The 27,587-nt window shown below is 42.0% G+C and overlaps 2 protein-coding genes across 4 annotated transcripts in view; one reads left to right on the forward strand and one right to left on the reverse strand.

Moving 5' to 3' along the window:
* The window catches only part of smoc2 (SPARC related modular calcium binding 2), a 56,767-nt gene extending 56,291 nt beyond the window's left edge, over window positions 1-476 (reverse strand). For both annotated transcript variants that reach the window (XM_060925310.1, XM_060925309.1), the window contains exon 1: window positions 208-476. In XM_060925310.1, the coding sequence (XP_060781293.1) occupies window positions 208-294 (87 nt within the window). In that variant the 5' untranslated portion in view covers window positions 295-476. The remainder of the gene's footprint in view (window positions 1-207) is intronic.
* An 8,923-nt stretch (window positions 477-9,399) lies between these two features.
* Window positions 9,400-20,085, forward strand: eif3s6ip (eukaryotic translation initiation factor 3, subunit 6 interacting protein). 2 transcript variants are annotated; one of them, XM_060925311.1, is made up of 15 exons: window positions 9,400-9,538; window positions 12,014-12,053; window positions 12,277-12,490; window positions 12,673-12,752; window positions 12,912-12,973; window positions 13,073-13,142; window positions 13,232-13,305; window positions 13,578-13,749; window positions 14,128-14,297; window positions 15,881-16,051; window positions 16,171-16,304; window positions 16,444-16,617; window positions 19,037-19,226; window positions 19,338-19,418; window positions 19,788-20,085. In XM_060925311.1, the coding sequence occupies exons 1-15, from the start codon at window positions 9,512-9,514 to the stop codon at window positions 19,857-19,859; spliced, it is 1,731 nt and encodes a 576-aa protein (XP_060781294.1). In that variant the 5' UTR covers window positions 9,400-9,511; the 3' UTR covers window positions 19,860-20,085. The 2 variants fall into 2 exon arrangements, with proteins under 2 accessions (XP_060781294.1, XP_060781295.1); XM_060925312.1 differs by having other exon boundaries at window positions 14,143-14,297.
* The last annotated feature ends 7,502 nt before the right edge of the window (window positions 20,086-27,587 follow it).

The raw sequence follows: 27,587 nt of genomic DNA on the forward strand, positions 1-27,587 counted from the left end.
CTAACTCTCATCGGTGTAGCATGCAATGCTTTATTTATTGAGTGGTCTGTGTATGCTTTCCACTCTCCAAAGGTCTCATCATCAGAACCAGCACCAGCACGGTTTCTGACACATAACTCAAAGAATATAATTTCCCTTGACACTATCACACTTTCCACTTCTAAAGTCCTCATCCTCATCCTCTCCACCCGCTCGTGCTGGACTCACCGTGAGCGCGGAGAGTTTCTGCGCGCGCGCCTCCTGAAGCAGCCCGAACACCAGCAGCAGCAGCAGCAGCAGCACAGAGTCTCGCATCCTGACCCCCAAAATCTCTCCTAGAGTTCACTTTCTCCTTAATGTCGCTCCTGCAGCAACAAGCAGAATCCGCTGTTCTCCTGTCTGTAAGGCTGAGTACAGGTGAAGCTGGTTTCTCACAGGCTTTGAGAAATGCGCAGTGCTTTTGCGCAGCAGGAGTCTGAGAGGAGAGATGCGCTGAGTGGAGACTGCACACTGCCTTTAGATACGATCACTCCCCCCTCTCCCCCCTCCCTGTCTCTCTCTCTCTCTCTCTCTCTCCTCCCCCTGTGAGAGTCGTTATCGGATGGAGGGGTTATGGTTTTATAAATCTCTTGGATGCTGGTAGCTTAACGCAAACACTTGATACTCCTCTTTTTTGTCCTTTTCCCATTATTCTATTTATTGTTGAAGTCAAATTTTCATTTAATTTATTTTTATATCACATTTCTTCTAATGTATTAACTCATTTTTGAAATTCTATTATTATTATTATTATGGGAGGCACGGTGGTGTAGTGGTTAGCGCTGTCGCCTCACAGCAAGGTCCGGGTTCGAGCCCCGTGGCCGGCGAGGGCCTTTCTGTGCGGAGTTTGCATGTTGTCCATATGGGTTTCCTCCGGGTGCTCCGGTTTCCCCCAAAGACATGCAGGTTAGGTTAACTGGTGACTCTAAATTGACTGTAGGTGTGAATGTGAGTGTGAATGGTTGTCTGTGTCTATGTGTCAGCCCTGTGATGACCTGGCGACTTGTCCAGGGTGTACCCCGCCTTTCGCCCGTAGTCAGCTGGGATAGGCTCCAGCTTGCCTGCGACCCTGTAGAACAGGATAAAGCGGCTACAGATAATGAGATGAGATTTCTTCTAATGTATTAACTCATTTTTTAAATTCTATTATTATTATGGGAGGCACGGTGGTGTAGTGGTTAGCGCTGTCGCCTCACAGCAAGGTCCGGGTTCAAGCCCCGTGGCCGGCGAGGGCCTTTCTGTGTGGAGTTTGCATGTTGTCCGCATGGGTTTCCTCCGGGTGCTCCGGTTTCCCCCACAGTCCAAAGACATGCAGGTTAGGTTAACTGGTGACTCTAAATTGACCGTAGGTGTGAGTGTGAATGGATGTCTGTGTCTATGTGTCAGCCCTGTGATGACCTGGCGACTTGTCCAGGGTGTACCCCGCCTTTCGCCTGTAGTCAGCTGGGATAGGCTCCAGCTTGCCTGCGACCCTGTAGAACAGGATAAAGCGGCTAGAGATAATGAGATAAGATGAGATTATTATTATTATTGGGCAGCACAGTGGTGTAGCAGTTAGCACTGTTGCCTCACAGCAAGAAGGTTCTGGGTTCGAGCCCAGTGGCTGATGGGGGCCTTTCTGTGTGGAGTTTGCATGTTCTCCCCATGTCTGCGTGGGTTTCCTCCGGGTGCTCCGTTTTCCCCCACAGTCCAAAGACACGCAAGTTAGGCTAATTGGTGGTTCTAAATTGAGTGTGAATGGTTGTGTGTCTCTATGTGTCAGCCCTGTGATGATCTGGCGACTTGTCCAGGGTGTACCCCACCTCTCGCCCATAGCCAGCTGGGATAGGCTCCAGCTTGCCCGTGACCATGCACAGGATAAGCGGTTATGGATGGATTATTTTATTTATTTATTTTTTTCCTCACCAACAAACACTAATTAGCTGCAGCAGCATTAGTCATCTCATCTCATATCATCTCATCTCATTATCTGTAGCCGCTTTATCCTGTTCTACAGGGTCGCAGGCAAGCTGGAGCCTATCCCAGCTGACTACGGGCGAAAGGCAGGGTACACCCTGGACAAGTCGCCAGGTCATCACAGGGCTGACACATAGACACAGACAACCATTCACACTCACATTCACACCTACGGTCAATTTAGAGTCACCAGTTAACCTAACCTGCATGTCTTTGGACTGTGGGGGAAACCGGAGCACCCGGAGGAAACCCACGTGGACACGGGGAGAACATGCAAACTCCACACAGAAAGGCCCTCGCCGGCCACGGGGCTCGAACCCGGACCTTCTTGCTGTGAGGCGACAGTGCTATCCACTACACCACCGTGCCGCCTACAGCAGCATTAGTACTCTTTGCAAACAAAGGTTGAAATCTAAAAACCTTAATGGTAAAAAAAAAAAAGTCAGTGTTCTTCAGTTATTCATCCTGATCTACCTGATGCCCTCCTTCTGGCTGGAGTCTCATCATATCACTCCTGTGGAGGACAGTCCCATATGGACAGTCAAAAGATACACTTTGAAGATGGCTCTGGACACTTAGGCTACGTTTACATTACGTCGAATCAGCAGATCATCAGATTAACGTTCTTAAAACGATTCGCGTTTACACTAAAACCGTTAGCCGTGCACACAGCAACGCCAATACGCGGATACGCTCGGCTCCGCAGGCATCCTGCGCTCCAAATCACTCCGCCCTGAACAGCGAGTGCCCTCTGGAGGGTGCGCACTCCGGCCCTGCGCAGCTCACAGAGCGCGCGAGTGAAGTGCACAAGCCACGATTCGGGATTGAGCCACTGTGTGTGTGATCCCAGCGCATATCACTTACTACTTGCAAGTGGAAGGATGGCAAGCCTAAAGACAATCATAACTACACAATGGGCAGTATTTGCATCAGTATTTGCAGTATTTTCATACTTTTATACTCTTTAATGAAAGGTGATACAAGGCGGAAGTCTGCGCCGTTTTTCAGCAGTCGCGTCACATGACCAACGCCAGCGAATCAGGAAGGTGGATGTCACAGTGACGTTGTCCAATGAGACGCCAGCTAGAGCTCAGCACAGCGTATCCGCGTATTTTGAATGTTTACACAGCACCGGCGCTGACACGATCTGGATTGAATACGTGGACGCTGGCGGATTCCCATTTCCAGGCGTTTCCAGGCGGTTTAATGTAAACGGACAGTGCATCCGCGAAGAAAACAAGACAGATACGGTCTAGTGTAAATGTAGCCTTACAGCTTTGCTTTGATGGCTGAGGACTACAATTGACATGATAATTTTAGGACTGCAGTTGTCATGAACAGTTTTGCACTCAAGTCTCCATCAATGAACAGTTGATAACTAATGAATTTCCCAGTTACATGACTGTACTTTGTGACTCCATAGGACACAGTTATTTATAATCACGTTGTCTGTTATCACCCAAATGAGGATGGGTTTCCTTTTGAGTCTGGGTCCTCTCAAGGTTTCTTCCTCATGTCATCTCAGGGAGTTTTTCCTTGCCATCATCACCTCAGGCTTGCTCATCAGGGATAAATAAATTTATTTGGGGTAAATTGATTCAGGGCGGCACGGAGGTGTAGTGGTTAGCGCTGTCGCCTCACAGCAAGAAGGTCCGGGTTCGATCCCCGTGGCCGGCAAGGGCCTTTCTGTGTGGAGTTTGCATGTTCTCCCCGTGTCCGCGTGGGTTTCCTCCGGGTGCTCCGGTTTCCCCCACAGTCCAAAGACATGCAGGTTAGGTTAACTGGTGACTCTAAATTGACCGTAGGTGTGAATGTGAGTGTGAATGGTTGTCTGTGTCTATGTGTCAGCCCTGTGATGACCTGGCGACTTGTCCAGGGTGTACCCCGCCTTTCGCCCGTAGTCAGCTGGGATAGGCTCCAGCTTGCCTGCGACCCTGTAGAACAGGATAAAGCGGCTACAGATAATGAGATGAGATGATTCATTCAGGGCGGCACGGTGGTGTAGTGGTTAGCGCTGTCGCCTCACAGCAAGAAGGTCCTGGGTTTGAGCCCCGGGGCCGGCGAGGGCCTTTCTGTGTGGAGTTTGCATGTTCTCCCCGTGTCCGCGTGGGTTTCCTCCGGGTGCTCCAGTTTCCCCCACAGTCCAAAGACATGCAGGTTAGGTTGACTGGTGACTCTAAATTGACCGTAGGTGTGAATGTGAGTGTGAATGGTTGTCTGTGTCTATGTGTCAGCCCTGTGATGACCTGGCGACTTGTCCAGGGTGTACCCCGCCTTTCGCCCGTAGTCAGCTGGGATAGGCTCCAGCTTGCCTGCAACCCTGTAGAAGGATAAAGCGGCTAGAGATAATGAGATGAGATGAGATGATTCATTCATCTGTTTAAAATCTTTATTTTTCTGTGACGCTGCTTTGCAACAATGTCTATTGTTAAAAGTACTATACAAATAAATTGACTTGACTATTCTTGAAGGATCTACAGTAGACAGAATAGTTTCTGTCTCCCTGAGTTTCCCTCTCAGAAAAGGTTAGGTTAACTGGTGACTCTAAATTGACCATAGGTGTGAATGTGAGTGAATGTGAATGTTTAACTGTTCAAAAAAGCTGCACTGCGGTTTCCAGCCCACTGAGGATATAGTTTTAAATCCAGAGGTGGACAGTAACAAAGTACATTTACTTGAGTACTGTACTTAAGTACACTTTTTGAGTATCTGTACTTTACTTGAGTATTATTTTTTTTGGAAACTCATGACTTTAACTTCACTACATTTGAAAGACAAATATCACACTTTTTACTCCACTACATTTCTGTCAAGGTCCTCGTTACTCGTTACTATGAAGTAGCTTTGAAAGTGAATGGTTGTTTTTTTCTTTTCTAAAATGTGAATGGTTTTTTTTGCAGGTGACACTGAGGCCAAGTTTACATTAGACCGTATCTGTCTCGTTTTCTTCGCGGATGCACTGTCCGTTTACATTAAACCGCCTGGAAACGCCGGGAAACGGGAATCCGCCAGGGTCCACGTATTCAATCCAGATCGTGTCAGCTCCGGTGCTGTGTAAACATTGAGATACGCGGATACGCTGTGCTGAGCTCTAGCTGGCGTTGTCATTGGACAACGTCACTGTGACATCCACCTTCCTGATTCGCTGGTGTTGGTCATGTGACGTGACTGCTGAAAAACGGCGCAGACTTCCGCCTTGTATCACCTTTCATTAAAGAGTATAAAAGTATGAAAATACTGCAAATACTGATGCAAATACTGCCCATTGTGTAGTTATGATTGTCTTTAGGCTTGCCATCTTTCCACTTGCAAGTGGTAAGTGATATGCGCTGGGATCACACACACAGCGGCTCAGTCCCGAATCACAGCTTGTGCACTTCACTCGCGTGCTCTGTGAGCTGCGCAAGGCCGGAGTGCGCACCCTCCAGAGGGCACTCGCTGTTCAGGGCGGAGTGATTTGGAGCGCAGGATGCCTGCGGAGCCGAGCATATCCGTGTATTGGTGTTGCTGTGTGCACACAAATCGTGTATTGGTGTTGCTGTGTGCACACTAATCGTTTTAAAAACGTTAATCTGATGATCCGCTGATACGGTCTAATGTAAACATGGGCTGAGGCAGCCTATCAGTAATCACTAGGGTCATGTCACGTCCATAGACTGGATAAAATCAAGTTCAGTGATTTCTCAGCAGCTTTATTTAACACGATCAGTTGATGGCAGAATGGAAGGAGGTGGTACTTTTGGGGAATGTATGCACCCATGGCTTTACCTGGAACCCACGTTTCAGTTTTCTGAAAGGATTAAAGATTCGTTTTGCTTTAAATGTTTGCTTTGTTTGCCGAAAACAAACCACATCACGGCCTACAAAAACTCACAGTCCAACCTGCGTAAGCATATTGAGGTCTGTAAACGTTTTATTCCAAGAGAAAGCTTGCAACAAAGTTGTCTGTGCTTCTAGAGCTAGCGATAACATTGCAATAGCTGTACAGTCTGGTTAGTCAAATGACTTTCTATGGATTTGCCCACCAAGTTGCCATCGCCTTGTCCACGGCTAATGTTTACACATAGCTAGTTAACTTGGACACTGTTAGTTAGCATGTAAAAACTGAGTTACGCTAACATGAATAACGTTAACTTATCTGAAGTCCTTTCAGAAATACGTTTTAGCATAATCTTGCCAAATAAACAGAATGTAGAAATCTTTCTTTTCTAGTAGCGTTAGCTGCCCAATGTGATTTTGAGTTTGAAAAGCGTTTGCTAGCATGTCAGGTGGAGCTTCACTGACTAACTAGCTTAACATTAAACCACCATGATGGCACAGCATGCATTCATTTTGTGAATTCAAATTTTTGTCTTTGGTAACAGCATGAGGTATTGTAAGTGTTGTGGCAATAATACAACAATGTGTTGATAGAAAATGTACTTTTAATAGTTAAGTATTTTTAAAAGCAAGTACTTCAGTACTTTAACTTAAGTAAAAATTTGACTGGAGAACTTTCGCTTGTATCGGAATAACATTTGACCAGTGGGATCTGTACTTTGAATTAAGTAATTAAGTTGGGTACTTTGTCCACCTCTGTTTAAATCTAGAACACTTAAAGGTTCTTCAGTTGTTGCTGATGGTTCTGAACAGAATCCTACAATGAATGTTTCCTATATGGGTCACAAACATGAATTTTGATAAAGTTAGCGATTCAGAGAACCGCTAAAGAACCTGTAATGCATTCTTGCTTCTAAGAATGCTCTGTTAATTGATCTTAACATGGTTTATACTTTTTGTTCTTATCTTTCCTTCCTTTAGTTCAGTAAATGTGATGTAAACATAACAATACAAACCATTTTTAACAAGTGCATCCTTCAGCTGCAGCTGATGATGATGTTGATGGTGGTGGACACTGTCAAATTAAACACGGATACATGGCCCCTTCTGCTGGTAGACTCTGAGTGTTACAGTTTCTCAAGCGCAACTCGCTTCCTTAAATGATTGAAGAAAAATAAATCATTCATTTATGAATCAAATAAATGAGTTTGTTAAATAATTCATTTCTCTTCAGAAATCACTTTATCCTGGTCAGGGTTGTAAATCCGGAGGCTATCCTCGGAACACTGGGCGCAAGGTGGCAACAGCTGATATCACAACACACACACAGAGAAAGAGAGAGAAAGTATTCCAGGACTAATCCACCAGCATATTTTTGGAAGGTGGGAGGAAACCGGAGAACGCAGAAGAAACAGACACAAACAAGGAGAGAACAAGTGATACAGGATCAAACCCAGGGACCCTGGAGCTGTGAGCTGACAAAGGTCCAAAAATATATGAAATATGTTTAAATAGTTCAATGACATATTCATTTATAGCTAAATCTGATATCAAAATGATACATATTGCTATGAGAATGCTCAACACACCACCACACTTCAAAGAGTTTATGGCATCATGAATTTTACTTTGGACCAGGTACGAAGCTTTCAGCTTCAATCATGGATGCTTAAGTAGTCAATTTCAAACATGGACAGTTTTATGAATATTCAGACCACAGCACCGCTGAATTTTTTATTCAAATTGGTCAGAAGGTGTTGGTTAATTTTTTTTTTTTTATAACAGTAACTTGGTCCTAGATTCAAGGCAAATCACAAGTTTAGATGAATGTACCCTTTCTATGGAAACATTTTAGACTATCATTTCTATTGTACCAAATTACACAGGAACTTGTATGGTGACTGTGTTATCGTGCTGTTATTTAACATAGAAAAATGTGTAGTTGTTTGATATGGTGAAGTTAACTGGAAGGAGATGTTTGTTTTAGATTTATAAAGGGAGTCTCCAGTATCAACTCTTTGTAACAGTCAGAAAGCCTTCACGACAAAGGAGTTTGTGTTTCGCAGTAATATGTCAAGCTGAGGGGCGGCACGGTGGTGTAGTGGTTAGCGCTGTCGCCTCACAACAAGAAGGTCTGGGTTCGAGCCCCATGGCCGGCAAGGGCCTTTCTGTGTGGAGTTTGCATGTTGTCTGTGTGGGTTTCCTCCAGGTGCTCTGGTTTCCCCCACAGTCCAAAGACATGCAGGTTAGGTTAACTGGTGACTCTAAATTGACCGTCGGTGTGAATGTGAGTGTGAATGGTTGTCTGTGTCTATGTGTCAGCCCTGTGATGACCTGGCGACTTGTCCAGGGTGTACCCCGCCTTTTGTCCGTAGTCAGCTGGGATAGGCTCCAGCTTGCCTGCGACCCTGTAGAAAGATAAAGCGGCTAGAGATAATGAGATGAGATGAACAGTAACTTGGTCCTAGATTCAAGGCAAATCACAAGTTTAGATGAATGTACCCTTTCTATGGAAACATTTTAGACTATCATTTCTATTGTACCAAATTACACAGGAACTTGTATGGTGACTGTGTTATCGTGCTGTTATTTAACATAGAAAAATGTGTAGTTGTTTGATATGGTGAAGTTAACTGGAAGGAGATGTTTGTTTTAGATTTATAAAGGGAGTCTCCAGTGTCAACTCTTTGTAACAGTCAGAAAGCCTTCACGACAAAGGAGTTTGTGTTTCGCAGTAATATGTCAAGCTGAGGGGCGGCACGGTGGTGTAGTGGTTAGCGCTGTCGCCTCACAACAAGAAGGTCTGGGTTCGAGCCCCATGGCCGGCAAGGGCCTTTCTGTGTGGAGTTTGCATGTTGTCTGTGTGGGTTTCCTCCAGGTGCTCTGGTTTCCCCCACAGTCCAAAGACATGCAGGTTAGGTTAACTGGTGACTCTAAATTGACTGTAGGTGTGAATGTGAGTGTGAATGGTTGTCTGTGTCTATATGTCAGCCCTGTGATGACCTGGCGACTTGTCCAGGGTGTACCCCGCCTTTCGCCCATAGTCAGCTGGGATAGGCTCCAGCTTGCCTGCGACCCTGTAGAACAGGATAAAGCGGCTAGAGATAATGAGATGAGATGTCAAGCTGAGACTTTTTGTATGATTGTGTGTGAGAGAGAGACTGGTGAGGGAATGACTGTTTATAGCTTCTATATCATAAGTGATAAGAGGAACCAACTTGTTTTATGAATGTCCCACAACATTACATGCAACTATAAATAGATAAAAATTACAACATATTATCGTGTAATAAATTAAACTATGTCATCAGTGGCAAATCAGTTGTACAAGAGGAATAAAATGAAAAGCAGAATTCGTGTCACCACCAGGAAATCAGATTATTGGTGGTAACACTGCCTCTGCTTTTCCTAGAGACACACCATGGTGTCACTATTAATTTTCTTTGATTATTATAACAGCACCCCCTTTTATTCCTGACACTGATCTCACCAGATAGATCTGGCATGTCAACGTGCGTCAGTTTGAAGCTTCATGGCATACCATCCACCACTCAATATCCCACAATGCTTTGCGTGTTACACAGCCTCTCCATGACCGGAAGTGATCTTCACCGCGCTTCCCTTCTCCCACTGCAGGTGGTTCGTGCATGCTCGCGCTGTAAACCCTCGGATTTATGCGTTAGCGTTAAAACCGGTGACAGACACCCAGGATTTCATCATGTCTTACCCAAACGAAGACGACGACGTAAGATTTTGTTATGTAGATATATTTTTGGTCACACGCTGCTTGATTTCATAAGGACTATAAATGTGTCCAGTAGAATGCACTAGCTCTCAAGAACGATAGCATTTTAGCTAGAGTCATGTTTTTTTCCCTGCCTATATTCCGACAAGCCCCGCCTCCGCGCTAGGATTGGTTAGTAATATGCGGTACCAGTAATATGATTGGTCTAGTCATTTTATAGTCATGACTGACTAATCAGAGAGCTGCGTATATGGTAGGGCTACCAAACTTGCTTTTAAGAAGCGGGAGGTTGTGGAATACGGGTGGGAAAATAAATAATGTGAGCAATATGGAGAGAACGAACCATTGATGGCTAAAAAGTATAATGAAAGTAGATTTTCATTTCCTCAAGGAAATATTAGTATTTGTAAAGCTAAAAATAAAAAGTCAAATTAAATACAGAGTAAAATATTAGAAAGTGTAAGATTTAAATGCAGGCAGAGAGAGAGTTAGTTTATTTACCTAAAGTATTTTCCTTGATATAAAATGAGCAGTTAAGACAGATTGGTTGGTTGGTTGATAGCCTAGGCTTACAAAAAACAATTACATAAAACTTAAAAAGAAATGTAAAGAGGGCAATGCATTAATATATTAAATAAAACAATATAGTGTGATAATTCCAATTTATTAGAGTGAGAGAGAGTAGACAAAGAAATAGGAAACTGATAGAGACAAACATGAGGGAGAAATAAATAAAAATAGTGAGTGAAAAATTATGAAATTAAAGAGAAGGAGACGTTAGATATGAAGGTAGAAAGAAAATTGAGAGTGGATACAAAATTTAGAAAAAGAAATTAAAGATGGGGCAGTTGATGACAACTGGATAGATATAGATAGATGAGGAGTGAGAGAGAAAGAATTGAGTTATAGAAAGTTAGGGCGTATTCACACCTACGTTGTTTGGTCCGGACCAAACGACTAAACGAACCAAATTTCCCTTGGTCCGGACCTTTTGGGTTGGTCTGAATACAAACCACCGAACTCTGGTCCGGACCAAACAAGCGGACCGAGACCGAGCTGCAAGGTCGGACTCGGTTCGGACCAAAGGAACTCTGGTGCGGACCTTTTGGAGGTGTGAAAGCAGACCGGACCTAATCTGACAGTTTTGCTTTTTTGTACCTCGGGAGCTTCCGTCGTTTGTCGAGCATTCTGGGAAACAGAGTCTTGACACTCCACCGCAAAGTGCAAACACTGTTTCGGTTGTCAAGGGAACCTTACAACAGTTGTTCAGTCATTCAGACCAGTGGTAGGCTAGACTACAGAGTACAAAAAATGAGTAGGGGGCAAACATGGGCCGAGGAAGAAACGCGTACCCTTGTGGATATATGGGCAGATGTCCACATATCTGAGCTTTTGGTGAGAACACACAAAAATGCCGACGTGTTTGCTGTATTCAGTGAGAAAATGAAGGAGAAGGGGTTCACGTGCTCCCCAGAACAATGTCGGCTAAAAGTGAAGAAACTCCGTCAGACCTACATTAAAATCAGGGACATTCTTTCAAAAAGTGGCAGTACTAGCGATGCAAAAAAGAAATTCATCTATTACGATGGATAAGGTGAATATCCCGACACATACCTTTTCCGTCTTGCGTGAAGAGCCAGAACTGTCACAACATGATGTGCGCTCATCAGCGCTATCCTCCGTAGCCGCCTTGCCCTTTGAAGTCGTTGTTGATAAATTACTTGTACAACAGCATAGTAATCGCACAATTGTGAAAACAGTAAAAACTGGAAAAAACATGTAGCTTTGATGACATTAAAAAGAATAACAGCACGGAAAGCCTCCATGACTACTTTTGAACTTAACGCTTTGTGCGCGTGTCGTCTCTGACCAATAGCTGAACGACCTCAGGGCGTGTGGCTTTGTTGACAGATTTTGGTCCGCTTACTAAAATGTACAGTGTGAAAGCGAACCGCACCAAAATGAAAAAATAAAAAAAACATTTGGTTCGGACCAAAGCAAGTGAACTATCCTGGTCTGAATACACCCTTAGTCATGAAGATTCCACCATTCATTTCTTTGGGAAATTTTACTCGTTTTTTCTTTAACTTGTATAAAGTGCAGAAAAATGAAAATAACATCAGACCTGTGCAACAAAGTTTGAATGAAGTTTCTGTGTGAAGCGGTTCTTGAGGAATTACTCAAATTATTTAGAAGGGGAAAAAAAACTCCACACTGAGCAAAGTATTCATATTTATTGTTAAGTAATTTACACCTGGAAAAATATTAACATAGAATAGAATGCCTTTATTGTCACTATACACATGTACAATGAGATTAAAGCATCTCCAATAACAGTGCAAAACAGCGTGTAGAGTGAGAGAGAGGAAGGGGGAAAAACATTAGGTATTTGTTAATTAATCATTAACATGGATGTCTTGTTCAGTATGATGTAGTAGTAATAATAATTAAGAATAATTATTTTCTCTCTCTTAGTATGAGCCATACAGCTACAGTGACTATGATCTTCACACTGGTGAGTAGCGAAACTTCACCTGTTCTTCTGGTAATAAATGTTATTGTGAACAAAATATCTGCATGTGGCCTGTACTTGGAGCTTCTCCACCACCTTGAAAAGTTGATGTATCCTGATGACAAACTCCATGAAAATGAAAATATTGCAGAGCTCCTGGAAAAGATTTCCAGTGATTGGACTGGAGCACCATTAAACACTATCTGAAATCCTCCTGTGTCTGCAGGTGATCCCAAAGCGGATCTGGCATATGAGCGTCAGTACGAACACCAGCAGACGTATCACGTCATCCCCGAGGTGATCAAGAACTTCCTGCAGTATTTCCACAAGACCATCTCTGACCTGATTGACCAGAAGGTGTACGAGCTGCAGGCCAACCGCGTCTCCAGTGAGAGCATCGAGCAGAAAATCTACGAGATCCAGGATGTCTATGAGAACAGGTTGGACCCAGAAACTTCTGGAAATGCTTTCCAGTTTTTTGTTGGTTTTTTTTTTCTTTCCATTGTACAGAATTCGCAGTTAATTTCAGCTAGCTTTCCTTATTTTACTTGGTTTTTCAGTATCTAGCACCATTTTAACAGACTCTGGAAATAATTTCGCTGCCATTTTATTTGATTGACAGCTGGAATAAGCTGACCGATCGTTTCTTTAAGACGTCTCCATGGCCAGAGGCAGAAGCTATTGCCTCCTTGGTTGGAAATGGTGGGTTATTTATTATTTCTTGGCTTTTTTTTTTCCAAATAATAGTGATGTAGACATACTGAATAATTGTCACTAAAAATGAGCAACAGTGGCTTTGCTACTTGATAGCTGATGGTTATGGATTTAACGAACAGTCTGTTTCCGTCTTTCTAAATGCAGATGCTGTTTTTCTGATACTCTATAAGGAGCTTTACTACAGACACATTTATGCCAAAGTCAGCGTAAGTACTTTGAAGTTCATTGTACTGTCTTATGGACTGGATTTTATTTTGAACCTGGAGAGCAAATTGTATTTTTCTATTAATATTTGGTTCTTGTAGGGCGGCCCAACGCTCGATCAGAGATTTGAATCCTATTACAATTATTGCAACCTCTTCAACTACATTCTCAGTAAGTCTGAAATTTGTATGTTTCATAAATGTGTGTGATCATTAATTATTTAAAGAAAGAATTCATTCTGGTTTCTATTGATTGATTAGATGCTGATGGTCCTGCACCGTTGGAGCTTCCCAATCAGTGGCTCTGGGACATTATCGATGAGTTCATCTACCAAGTAAGTAAAAAATGAGTCGAGTTGCACTAAGGTCAGACTCGCAAGCAAATTCTTGTCTCGGAACTGGACAGGCCATGGCCTCAGACTCAGAGCAAACTTGTTTCTTGCTGGTTTGAATGCAGATTAAGTATGTGTTTTCACAAGAACTAAGCCAGCTTTCTGGGCTTGAATGGACTTCATATAATTCACAACTTTAGAGTAATTATTTGATCTAATGATTGATTGTATGCTGTGATTAATGCCAAATAAATAAATGTTTGCACCTTCACTAGTTCCAGTCGTTCAGCCAGTACCGCTGCAAGACAGCCAAGAAGTCTGAGGAGGAGATCGACTTCCTGAGGAACAACCCGAAGATCTGGAATGTGCACAGCGTGCTGAACGTGCTGCACTCACTGGTGGACAAGAGCAACATCAACCGTCAGCTGGAGGTCTACACCAGCGGAGGTGAGGGTGGGAGGGCTGTCAGGACAAATTCCACCAAGAAATTCCTTCTGCTCAATGGTCATACTGTGAATAGAGCATAATGTAGGCTAGAGGCACAAACAATATTATTTGGAGTCTGTAGAACAGATGCTGTTATCATAAAGACTGTCCCATTCTCATTCCAGGACTCTTATTCACAACCTCACACTTTACACATGTGTACTGTAAGGATTTTTTATAATCTCACTTTCTGATGTCACCCAGAAGTGGACAGGTTCTCTTTTAGAGTCTGTTCATTATTGATCTAAATTTACATCTGGATTTACAGTGCTATACAAATAGAACTGAAATGAATTCATAACAAGTCATCTCAGTGACTGGACTTGATCATTGGACTAGATAACTGTGTTCCAGGGGACCCAGAGAGCGTGGCTGGAGAATATGGCCGTCACTCTTTGTATAAGATGCTGGGCTACTTCAGCTTAGTGGGCTTGCTGAGGCTGCACTCCTTGCTGGGGGATTACTACCAAGCCATCAAAGTTCTGGAGAACATTGAACTCAACAAGAAGGTCAGTCATTCAATGTGGATTCAGCTGTAGTATGTGCATCGGGTCAGAACAACATGGTGGCTGACTTACATAATATTAATAATAGTATATCTGAATAACATTTATCGTACACATTTAAGTCATCCCTAATTTGGGTCCATTTGTTTTTCATAATAAGAAGTGTAAAGCTTTTGTAAATCTGTTAAAAATATTAGGGCTGTCATTCGATTAAAATATTTAATCGCAATTAATTGCATTATTGTCCATAATTAACTTATTAATTGTACACTTCTTTAATGCATTTATTTTATTTATTTTTTGTTCTGAGTGTAACTTAAAGGGATATTTTTCAAGATTTTGGCAAGTGGGAGTGGACAAATATTCTTGCTTTATGCAAATATATGTGGCCAAGTCAGGAAGGATAAGGCTGGACCCAGCAAAAATTATTTCTGTGGGTATTTTATTCCCCCACTGCATGTTAAAAAAATAAAGCAGCGTTAAGTTTATAATTTTGAGGGTTTCGCGCAATTCAGTGTGAACAAAACAATATAGTATTTTCCTCTCATTCGGTCCTTAACTTCAAGCCTCAAACTACACAATAAAATAAACTAAACAAACTCAGTGATGTTGACTCTGGACAACAGTAGTGGCTATCTTTAAATAAAGAAAATTAAAATGCAAAACCCAAATAAATACATTTGTTAAGCCATGCGGCTCATAAAGATGTTTTCCAGTAAAACGCAAAAACTCACTGGTAAATAAACAGTACATTCATGAGCAAAAACCACATTTATAAACACTTTTACATAACTCAATTTCTCAGAAGAAAACAAATTCAGTGTGCAGCCTGCAGCCTTAGACAGACACACACACCTGGGCCTTAACACGTCATCTTTTCCCTCCTCTGGACCATCAGAAGCTTATAAAAATGCACACATTTTATGTAAACAGTCAGAATACAACATCATGAGTTGATTCTGTATGTAAGTGCACTTTAAGTCAAGTCAGGTTTATTTTTATAGCGCTTTAAATAGACATTGTCACAAAGCAGCTTTACAGAAAATTTAAAGACTTTAAACATGAGCTAATTTTTATCCCCAATGAGCAAGCCTGTCACTTGCTCGCTCATGCTACATCACTTCCTGATTTCCCAAACTACGGGGGACAGAACGTGCATGCATTAATCGCACGTCAAAAAAAATTAAGTGGTGTTAAAAAGAATTTGCGTTAACTTCGACAGCCCTAAAAGTATATATTTTTAAAATCCTCAAATATTCAGACAGTTTGAGACTCATAATTGTGTGCATACAAACAGTTTGCGTCATCCTTTCGGGTAGCTTTTAAATGTGACAAATTAATTTGATTGGATATGATTTGGAGGGAAAAAATGCAGTTTTGTTGACTGAACAGAAAAGCTGTCAGTAGAGCTGAGACATGGCTCTGATTCATTCAAGATTCATTTTGCAGTATTTCAGAGAAAGACTTCATGTTGACTCATTGGCACTTTCTGGACTTGTATTAGTGAAGAATGTGGTTGTTTGGTGTGGTTTTTTTTTTTTAATGTCATTTAACTAAAAATTCATAGCTCCTCCTCTTCTACACAGAGCATGTATTCACGTGTACCTGAGTGCCAGATCACCACCTACTACTATGTGGGTTTTGCCTATCTGATGATGCGCCGCTACCAGGATGCGATCCGCGTCTTTGCCAACATCTTACTCTACATCCAGAGGACCAGGAATATGTTCCAGAGGTCAACATATAAATACGAGATGGTCAGCATGCTTTATGATGATATATATAATAAAGATTCATATATTATAAGTTTTTGTGTTCGTCATAATAGTTCTAGGAAGTAAGTAATGTTTAAAGTGTGTTGGATTTTTGTTTCCAGATTAACAAGCAGAATGAGCAGATGCACGGACTGCTGGCCATCGCGCTGACCATGTACCCCATGAGGATCGACGAGAGCATCCACACACAGCTCCGAGAGAAATATGGAGACAAGATGCTGCGTATGCAGAAGGGGTGAGAGAGAGAGAGACAAACACACACACACACACACACATTTTAAACTACAGTTTACTTTTTACAATTTACATTTCTATAAAATGGATAGCATTCGTTGCGAAGTGCGTTGATCAGTGTTTTGTGTTGATCATTTCAGAGACCTGCAGGTGTTTGAGGAGCTGTTCAGCTTCGCCTGTCCCAAGTTCCTGTCGCCTGTCGTCCCCAATTACGACAACGTGCACCCGAATTACCATAAAGAACCATTCCAGCAGCAGCTCAAAGTGTTTGCGGAGGAAGTCCAGCAGCAGGCTCAGCTCTCCACCATCCGTAGGTGTGTCACAATAGAAATGTCATATCCTGGAAAGGAGAAAGGTACTCGAGAATATATTTGCTCCGTCATTACTCACTATCTGATCTCTATCACTGCATGTTTTCTTAACATGAGGTGGTGTTTAGTGAGAAATGGCTTTGTCTCCAGTATAGTTCATTATATAGTGTGTGTTCTGCATATTACTTATATTAGCTGGCCAAATAAAAAAAAATAGCTTTTGGTAATGTACCAATGCAAATATTCTTGTAAATCAAAACAGTAAATTTAAAGTGCATATCACGGGTAAATTCAGGAGCAAGATCAATGTAATTCTCCTATTTTATATTAAACTTTGGTCAAATATCTGTCACATTTTTGCACTTTGTGCAATTTTTTTTTACCTTGTGCAATACCAGAAAAATTCAGTTGAAATCAAGCCATTTGAGGCGAATTCGTCTGCCTCTGAAAAAACTTGGCATTTGGATTTCCCAGCAAACATTGATTTTCGTGACGTCACACGCGGGACACCTCCCTCTGAATCCTACGTTAGCGCTGGTTTGTTTATGAGAAAACGACCTGGTGGTTTTCTGCAAATTTCTTCAACGTTATCACATAATTATTAAAATGGTTAACAGATGTATCGTAGGAGGGTGTAGCAACACCAATCTTGATGGGATTAGTACTCATTGTTTTCCAAAAGACCGGACAATGAGAGAGAAATGGGAGCGCTTCATGCGAGGCACCCGGAAGCCGAGGACCAAGCAGAGCCAAGAAAAAGACCAAGAAAATCGGTGATTCACAAATTGACTGTTGCCAGGGTAAGAAATAAGAGACTATACTCTAAATTAGGTGTTCCTGTGTTTGTGTGGTACACGGATAATGTTATTTATTGACGCACACAAAAGTAAACAACACGAAAGCGCTGGGCGATAATACACTTACTTCACATGTATCAAGGGATATGCGTGTCAGGGCTTGAGATCTTGGGACCTGTCAAACACATTAAATGTATATACAACCCTGCTTAGCCGATTGTATGTGTGTAGCTTATGAAATCTTTCTCCTACAGTAGCCAGTACTCTTCTAAATGAAGAAATATATAAATACATAATAGTAATTAGAAAAAATATGATTTATATAACAATAGATAGATGAGCATTGATGCATGAATCCATGGGTTTAGAAGCTCAGGCGACAATTCCATATTTCAATGCAAAATCGCTAGCTGCTAAACTTGGTCTACACAGACTGTGCACTGAACCCATGCAAGCTCTCGCAGCCTGCTGGCGGATCCACACGTGACGTCATGAATCTGGCTTCAGACTCCCTTGGGATTTTTCCAGACGCGTTTTGTTATTTTTTTCTGCTGTAGACAGATGGCCTTGTGCAAAATTACCCTTCTGGATGAGTGTGTAAAGGGACATACTTTCATATAAAAAAAAAATACGAAATTGGTCCAGGATATGCACTTTAATGCTGGCCTGGGAAACGTGGGTATTTTATGGTTGCCATGTTTGTCTCTCAAGTCATGAATTTAAAGGAACAGTCCACCGTACTTCCATAATGAAATATGTTCTTCTCTGAATTGAGACGAGCTGATCCGTACCTCTCCGAGCTTTGTGCGACCTCCCAGTCAGTCAGACGCGCTGTTACTCCTGTTAGCAATGTAGCTAGGCTCAGCATGGCCAATGGTATTTTTTGGGGCTGTAGTTAGATGCGACCAAACTCTTCCACGTTTTTCCTGTTTACATAGGTTTATATGACCAGTGACATGAAACAAAGTTCAGTTACACAAATTGAAACGTGACGATTTTCTATGCTATGGAAAGTCCGCACTATAATGACAGGCGTACTAGAAGGTATCAATGCGCTGTCGAAGCGCGCAGAAGGTGTTAGTACGCCTGTCATTATAGTGCGGACTTTCCATAGCATAGAAAATCGCCACGTTTCAATTTGTGTAACTGAACTTTGTTTCATGTCACTGGTCATATAAACCTATGTAAACAGGAAAAACGTGGAAGAGTTTGGTCGCATCTAACTACAGCCCCAAAAAATACCATTGGCCATGCTGAGCCTAGCAACATTGCTAACAGGAGTAACAGCGCGTCTGACTGACTGGGAGGTCGCACAAAGCTCGGAGAGGTACGGATCAGCTCGTCTCAATTCAGAGAAGAACATATTTCATTATGGAAGTACGGTGAACTGTTCCTTTAATCAGTTGCCTTCTACAAGCATTGCCCAGGTGATTTCTACTTTCCAAAAGCCTTAATCTAACAAATACTGTACCCAATTATTCACATCCTGAATAGAGCGCTTGGGGTAGTTGTGATAAATTGAAATTGCTGTTGCGCACAAGCAATAATATTATGGGTGTCTATCTATGGCAGTGTTTCAGCAGCTGTATCTCATCACATCGTCTGTTTCTGTTTGTTGCCTGCAGTTTCCTGAAGCTCTATACCACCATGCCCGTGGCAAAGCTGGCTGGTTTTCTGGACATGTCCGAGCAGGAGTTCCGCATTCAACTGCTCGTGTTCAAGCACAAGATGAAGAACCTGGTGTGGACCAGTGGCATCTCGGCACTGGACGGAGAATTCCAGTCGGCCTCTGAGGTCGACTTTTTCATCGACAAGGTGTGTGCACATGTGCAAACAGTAGCAGACTTGCCAACGTTCACCCCCCCGTAATGTATTGGTTTTGACTGCAGGAAAAAGTTTATATCTTTCACTTCTGTTTCTTATCAGGACATGATCCACATTGCAGACACAAAGGTGGCCCGTCGTTATGGAGACTTCTTTATTCGGCAGATCCACAAGTTTGAGGAAGTAAGCATTTTTTATTTTAATTTAATTTTTTATTTAATCGTTTCATGTCTTCTTGCCTAGACATGTCACAGGAGAAAGGAGGGTAGTTTGCAAGTTCACTTTGCGCACCCAAGCATTCAATTCTGTTTTAATCTGAAGCTGTTTTGATATTCATATTTTTGTTTGAACAGTAATATTGTGGCCAAGTGAAACCGGTCTGATCTGAAACCAGTAAAACCCCCAAACAAGCTGAAATCTAAAATCTGTTTACAAATGAGTCACAGTAAATGAATGTCTGTAGATTTGCCACAAAAACATAACGTGATTGCAAAACTGCAGTTAACAGGATTTACTCAAGTTGTACTCACTTCTCTATGCTTGTTTTTGTAGCTGAATCGCACCCTGAAGAAGATGTCCACATCTGGCACCTCTGGCTCCAGCAGTGCCACATCACGATCATAACAGTGCTCTCTGAATTTTTTTTAATTGCACTGCAGCTTCAGCAGAAGATGCATTAGCCCACCTTTGGCATTTCCTAAAAGACAAGAACCCTACCTTTTCTCACAGAAGGTGCAAATATGGTGTCGAACCAGTTTTCATATTTTCCAGCCTCAGGCATCCAGTTTGCCACGTGACATCCTAAAGTTTTTTTTTGTGGACGGACAAAAATAAAAAATAATAAATGAAAGTTGATGTGGTGAATATGCTGGTCCCCCCCCAAAAAAAAAAAATGTCCTACCCTTCATTTATTTATGTTCTTACTTCAATCATAAGAAATTTGAAAAGTTTTAGAACAGTTTCACAGAAACAAAATTGTTATTGCCATTTCATCTGCAATCCAGGATTAATTTAACTTTGTGAAATTTCCAGACATTATCCATACAGTATCTGTATGATGGCGAATAGCAAAAGCCTGCAATACCCAAAGTGCTCAAGGTAATGGCACTTTTTTTTTTTTAGCCAAAAAACCACAAATATTTCCAGAGTTCTACATCAGTGTAACTTTGGTGAGGATTTGGGAACCAGTTTTATATATGAAGGGATATATACCATGATCTCCACTTCCACACTTGGAACCCTAGAGGTCACTTGATGATCATTATGGATCTATTTGTGTCAAACAGAAATACATCAAACCACTTTTAACAGTAGATATTGTCACAAAGCAGGTTTACAGAAACCCAGATGGAGATTTAGATCACTCGTAAACAAGCCAGAGGTCACAGTAGCAAAAACTCCCGCAGGTGATGGCGATGAGGGAGAAACCAGGACTCAGAATGGAGCCCATTCTCTTCTGGGTGATGCCAGATGATGAAGTGGGATTATAAATCATGACTGCTTTACAACTGCATACTAAAATGACAAACAGTACTGTGTTGGAAGAATGTTCAGTTTGAGATTCATCTTGTGAAGAAGAGTTTGATTATAGCAGGAGTTCTTGGGTTCAAGACTATGGTATTACAGATGAGATTTCCAAAGGCATTTGGGTATAAACTTTTTGGAGTGTCCAAATCGCTAGGGAATCTACATAATTTCAACAAACACATTTTAAGTTTATAATAGCACACCTTTATCCTATGTATTTAACGTAGACTTCATATAACACGTAGACAGAAAATCTGAGATGGGACGTCACAGTCAATGTGTATTCATTTTGTTTCTGTCCTTAAGCATTTTTAAAAAATTAAGTTTGTCTTTCACCTAATCCTTCTGACTTATTACATTTCAAAATATATAAAATACAAAAGTTATAAGGTGGCATCTTCGTCTCACAGAACCTCAAGGAAATACCAATTCCTAAACCTTAACCCATGTAACATGCACTTAGTCTATGCATCAAATAATTTTATGTAGTGACAGCTAACTTGTGTAACAAAAATAAAGCTGATTATAACTAATGATACAAAGTGGTTGAATGCTAAAACTAGCTGTAACAATACAGCAACAGCTTTACTGTAGTCTCTCACATGCTAGCGACTGTTGCTGTTAGCATTCAGCTAGTTCGAATTGTCAAAGATACTCGCATGCTGGCTAATTTCTAGCTAACTTGTGAGCGGTTAGGAATAAAATTGCTTGTATTTAGCCAGTCTTAGCTAACGTTTTGTTTTTTTTGGTGAAATTAATTGGTGTGTGTGTTTATTTTGCATTGTTTTCCCTGAAATTTCTTCACTATTACCGCTAGATGGCGCACCAAAACAACACGTGGCGTTAGTGAATCAATACAGTGTCAATGAATATGAAATGTTTTTACACAGATGTTGCAGCAAAGACGTTTAATCAGGAAAGGAAAGTATACCAGGCACAAGTGTAGCCTTTCTACCATCCTTTCTAATTGTTTATCAATCAGCTACCAAGTTATTGAGCCAACAGGACAAGTTTGCTCCAACTGAGTATAAATAGTGGTGTGAAGTCTGTGGACACCTGATACTCACACCTATATGCTTTTTGAACATTTGAGATTTAGTCCCCTCTTTGCTATCAGAATAATTTCCTCTAGATTCCTCAAGGTTTCTTCTCGATTTTGGGACATGGCTCTGGGGATTTGTGTTCATTCAGCCACAAGAGTATCCATGAGGTCAGGCACTGATGTTAGGCGAGGAGGACCGGGGCACAGAATCAACCTTCCAATTCATCCTGAAAGTGTTCAGCAGGGTTGAGGTTAGGGCTTTGTGCAGGACACTCACCTTTTAGTCTGGCTAACGTGACTTCAAAGCTCTGTGAGCATTTGGTCTGGCAAAGATATTAAGCCCAACCGTTTCCCAAAGGCGTGGTTGACCCGCCTCCCTGAAATGCCTCAGTTTGCTACTGGTCGAAGCCAGAAAAGGCTGTGACGAAGCTTAAACCAATTACATCACTCTTTCCTCTGACGTATGTGACGCGACGGAAACTGCTTGAGTAACAGGAAGAAGATAAATACCTCCAGGGCTGCTCTTTGCTCCGTTTTCAATGAGAACTTCCTGTTGAATATGTCTGTGAAGATTCTCAATCATCCAGGTCATAGTAAACTGTGGGTGGTAGAAATGGGCAACTGGACTTGCTTGAAGATCAAGAATCTTCAAGCAAGTCCAGTTGCCCATTTCTACCACCCACAGTTCCCGTTGAATGCTTTCAATACAGCATCTACCGCTGTGTCAAAGGCTTGCCGCTGCTCCATGTTTGTAATGTTTCTAGTGAATGAAGCGCTTCCGGCATAGATTCTGTAAACAATCTATGGCTTCCGGTCGCAGTTCTACTACGTCACTGCCTTGAACACGCCTCTACCCAGGGCCGTTGGAGATGCTCAAAGTTGATTGGCTCCCGATTTTTCTGGAGCTTGGAAGAGCTGGAGATAGCTTGCTGTGCCAGACTAAGCTCGCAACAGGCCCTCGTGTTGCGTCACACTTAGGATGGGCGGGCCTAGGCTACTCACCTTCATCCAACACATCTTTATAACCTTCCTTTGTGCACAGGGGCATTGATGCTGGAGCAGGTTTGGGCCCCTTGGTTCCAGTGAAGGGAAATTGTAGCCTAATGCTACATCATTCAAAGACATTTTAGAGAATCCTGTTCTTCCAACTTTGTGGGAACAGTTTAGGGAAGAACCTCCTATGCATGTGAGAGGCAGTGTCCACATAATTTTGGCCATATAATGGATAGAATGAAATGTTTGAAAAACTGGAAAAGGCAATTATATTAATTGCATAATAAAGCATTGAAGACTATTATTATTATTATTATTATTATTAGACCCAAAGCCACCACCTTCTTTTGGCTGCTCCCGATTAGGGGTCACCACAGTGGATCTTTGGTCTCCATTGCTCCCTGTCTTCCGCATCCTTCTTCCAACTTTGTGGGAACAGTTTAGGGAAGAACCTCCTATGCATGTGAGAGGCAGTGTCCACATAATTTTGGCCATATAATGGATAGAAAGAAATGTTTGAAAAACTGGAAAAGGCAATTATATTAATTGCATAATAAAGCATTAAAGACTATTATTATTATTATTATTATTATTATTATTAGACCCAAAGCCACCACCTTCTTTTGGCTGCTCCCGATTAGGAGTCACCTCAGCGGAGCTTTCGTCTCCATTGCTCCCTGTCTTCCGCATCCTTCTCAACAACACCTGCCACTTTCATGTCCTCTGTCACCACATCCATGTAAAGAGGACTTTGGCCTTCCTCGTTTTCGTGTGCATGGCAGCTCCATCCTCAACATTCTCCTTCCAACATGCTCTGCATCTCTTCTCAGGATGTGCCCATACCATCTCTTAGCTTAATTCCCAAGCTCTCCACATGTGCTGTTCCTCTGATGTGCTCGTTCCTTGTCCTGTCCAACCTTGTCACTCCCATCACAAACCTTAACATCCTCAACTCCGCCACCTCCAACTTTGCCTCCTATCTCTTCGTTAAGGGTACGATCTCCAATCCATACATCATAGCTGGTCTCATTACTGTCTTATACATCTTACCTTTCACTTTTGCTGGGACTTTATCACAAATGACTCCCGAAATCCTTCTCCAACTGCTCCACCCTGCCTGCACTCGCTCACTTCACTATCGCAGCCCCCATTTTCCTGCACAGTTGACATCAGGTACTTGAATTCACCAACTTTCTTTACGTCTATTCCTTGCATCTTCACACTTTCATCCCCATTCTGAATGATGCACATATATTCTGTTTTGCTACTGCTCACCTTCCTTCTTCGTTCCGATGCATACCTTCATCTCTCCAAACTCAGCTCAACCTCCTTTCTACTTTCACCACATACGATCACATCATCTGCAAACATCATGTTCCATGGTGACTCTTGCCTCACTTCGTCCATCAAGCTATCCATCACTATGGCAAACAAGAAAGGACTCAAAGCAGATCCTTGATGAAGTCCCACCTTCACCTTGAACCATTCAGTTGTTCCAACTGCACACCTCACTGCTGTTTCACTGTTCTCATACATGTGTTTGCACCACTCTAATATCCTTATTCACTCCACACTTTCTCATACAATACCATAGTTATTACAACCCCGATTCCAAAAAAGTTGGGACAAAGTACAAATTGTAAATAAAAATGGAATGCAATGATGTGGAAGTTTCAAAATTCCATATTTTATTCAGAATAGAACATAGATGACATATCAAATGTTTAAACTGAGAAAATGTATCATTTAAAGAGAAAAATTAGGTGATTTTAAATTTCATGACAACAACACATCTCAAAAAAGTTGGGACAAGGCCATGTTTCCCACTGTGAGACATCCCCTTTTCTCTTTACAACAGTCTGTAAACGTCTGGGGACTGAGGAGACAAGTTGCTCAAGTTTAGGGATAGGAATGTTAACCCATTCTTGTCTAATGTAGGATTCTAGTTGCTCAACTGTCTTAGGTCTTTTTTGTCGTATCTTCCGTTTTATGATGCGCCAAATGTTTTCTACGGGTGAAAGATCTGGACTGCAGGCTGGCCAGTTCAGTACCCGGACCCTTCTTCTACACAGCCATGATGCTGTAAATGATGCAGTATGTGGTTTGGCATTGTCATGTTGGAAAATGCAAGGTCTTCCATGAAAGAGACGTCGTCTGGATGGGAGCATATGTTGCTCTCGAACCTAGATATACCTTTCAGCATTGATGGTGTCTTTCCAGATGTGTAAGGTGCCCATGCCACACGCACTAATGCAACCCCATACCATCAGAGATGCAGGCTTCTGAACTGAGCGCTGATAACAACTTGGGTCGTCCTTCTCCTCTTTAGTCCGAATGACACGGCGTCCCTGATTTCCATAAAGAACTTCAAATTTTGATTCATCTGACCACAGAACAGTTTTCCACTTTGCCACAGTCCATTTTAAATGAGCCTTGGCCCAGAGAAGACGTCTGCGCTTCTGGATCGTGTTTAGATACGGCTTCTTCTTTGAACTATAGAGTTTTAGCTGGCAACGGCGGATGGCACGGTGAATTGTGTTCACAGATAATGTTCTCTGGAAATATTCCTGAGCCCATTTTGTGATTTCCAATACAGAAGCATGCCTGTATGTGATGCAGTGCTGTCTAAGGGCCCGAAGATCACGGGCACCCAGTATGGTTTTCCGGCCTTGACCCTTACGCACAGAGATTCTTCCAGATTCTCTGAATCTTTTGATGATATTATGCATTGTAGATGATGATATGTTCAAACTCTTTGCAATTTTACACTGTCGAACTCCTTTCTGATATTGCTCTACTATTTGTCGGCGCAGAATTAAGGGGATTGGTGATCCTCTTCCCATCTTTGCTTCTGAGAGCCGCTGCCACTCCAAGATGCTCTTTTTATACCCAGTCATGTTAATGACCTATTGCCAATTGACCTAATGAGTTGCAGTTTGGTCCTCCAGCTGTTCCTTTTTTGTACCTTTAACTTTTCCAGCCTCTTATTGCCCCTGTCCCAACTTTTTTGAGATGTGTTGCTGTCATGAAATTTCAAATGAGCCAATATTTGGCATGAAATTTCAAAATGTCTCATTTTCGACATTTGATATGTTGTCTATGTTCTATTGTGAATACAATATCAGTTTTTGAGATTTGTAAATTATTGCATTCCATTTTTATTTACAATTTGTACTTTGTCCCAACTTTTTTGGAATCGGGGTTGTACAATATAATTGTGTTACATATATTACAATATATGTAATACAATACCAATCTCTTGGCACTCTATTGTATGCCTTCTCCAGGTCTACAAACACACAATGTAGCTTTCTCTGGCCTTCCCTGTACTTCTCCATTAACATTCTTAAAGCAAAAATTGCATCCGACGTGCTCTTCCTTGGCATAAACCCGTACTGCTGTTCGCAGATTGCTACCTCTCTTCTCAATCTAACCTCCAATACCCTTTCCCATAACTTCATGGTGTGGCTCATCAATTTTATCCCTCTGTAATTACTGCAGCTCTGTACATCTCCCTTATTCTTGTATACTGAGACTAGCACACTCTCCATTAATTCGGCATTTTCTCATTCTCTAAGGGCTTATTAAACAATCTCGTTAGGAACTCCACAGCCGTCTCACCCAAATATCTCCAAGCCTCAATCGGGATACCATCTGGTCCGACTGCTTTCCCAGTCTTCATTCTTTTCATGGCTGCCCTCACCTCATCCTTACTAACCAACTCTACTTACTGATTTGCTGTCTCCAGTGAATCTGACCTTTTCTTTCTTGGATTGTCCTCATTTAATAAATCCTCAAAGTACTCTTTCCACCTTCTTAATACACTCTCTTTGTTTGTCAGCACATTTCCATTTACATCTTTCATCACTCTTACCTGCTGTACATCCCTCACTTCCCTGTTTCTCTGCCTAGCTAGTCTGTACAGGTCTTTCTCTCCTTCTTTGGTCTCCAGTCTTTCATACAACTCCTGGTATGCATCTGCTTTCGCCTTCGCTACCACTCTTTTTGCCTTCTTTCTCGTCTCTCTGTATAACCTCCTGCTTTCCTCATCTCCCTGATCGTCCCAATTCTTCTTTGCTAGCCTCTTCTCTTTTATAATTTCCTGTACTTCTTTGTTCCACCACCATGTCTCCTTGTCTTCCTTCCTCCTTCCCGATGACCACCCTAGCACCTTCCTTGCTGCCTCTCTTACTAGTATAGCAGTAGTATCCCAATCTTCTGGAAGACTTCCATTACCATTCAATGCTAAACTCCTTCTGATGTTCAACCTCTTTTAGTTTCCACCACTTAATCTTCGGCTCCATTATTTCACACTTCCTCTTTTTCACTTTCAAGCTCATCCTGCACACGACCACTCGATGTTGTCTAGCTACACTCTCCCCTGCCATCACTTTACAGTCTCCAATCTCCTTCAGGTTACCCCTTCTGCAGAGTATGTAGTCCACCTGTGTAAATCTTCCTCCACTCTTAAATGTCACCCTGTGCTGCTCTTTCTTCTTGAAGTATTTATTGACTATTGCCAAATTCATCCTCTTTGAAAAAATCAACCACCATTTGCCCTTCCACATTTCTCTCTCTTACATCATATCTGCCCATTACGTCCTCATCTCCTCTGTTTCCCTCGCCAACATGTCCATTGAAATCTGCTCCTATCAGCACACACTCCTCCCTCGGTATACTTTCTACCACTTCGTCCATCTTTTCCCAGAAAAACACTTTCTCTTCATTCTCACATCCAATCTGTGGGGCATACGCACATACAACATTGATTACCATTCCTTGAATCTCCA

The sequence above is a fragment of the Neoarius graeffei genome, chromosome 7 (assembly GCF_027579695.1).
Source record: "Neoarius graeffei isolate fNeoGra1 chromosome 7, fNeoGra1.pri, whole genome shotgun sequence".
In the NCBI taxonomy this organism is placed as follows: domain Eukaryota; kingdom Metazoa; phylum Chordata; class Actinopteri; order Siluriformes; family Ariidae; genus Neoarius; species Neoarius graeffei.

Coding starts and splice junctions, on each gene's coding strand:
- eif3s6ip (XM_060925311.1), top strand. CDS start 9,512: ATGTCTTACCCAAACGAAGACGACGAC. Junction 16,305..16,443: donor ATGCTGCGTATGCAGAAGGG/GTGAGAGAGAGA, acceptor TGATCATTTCAG/AGACCTGCAGGTGTTTGAGG. Junction 16,618..19,036: donor CAGCTCTCCACCATCCGTAG/GTGTGTCACAAT, acceptor TGTTGCCTGCAG/TTTCCTGAAGCTCTATACCA.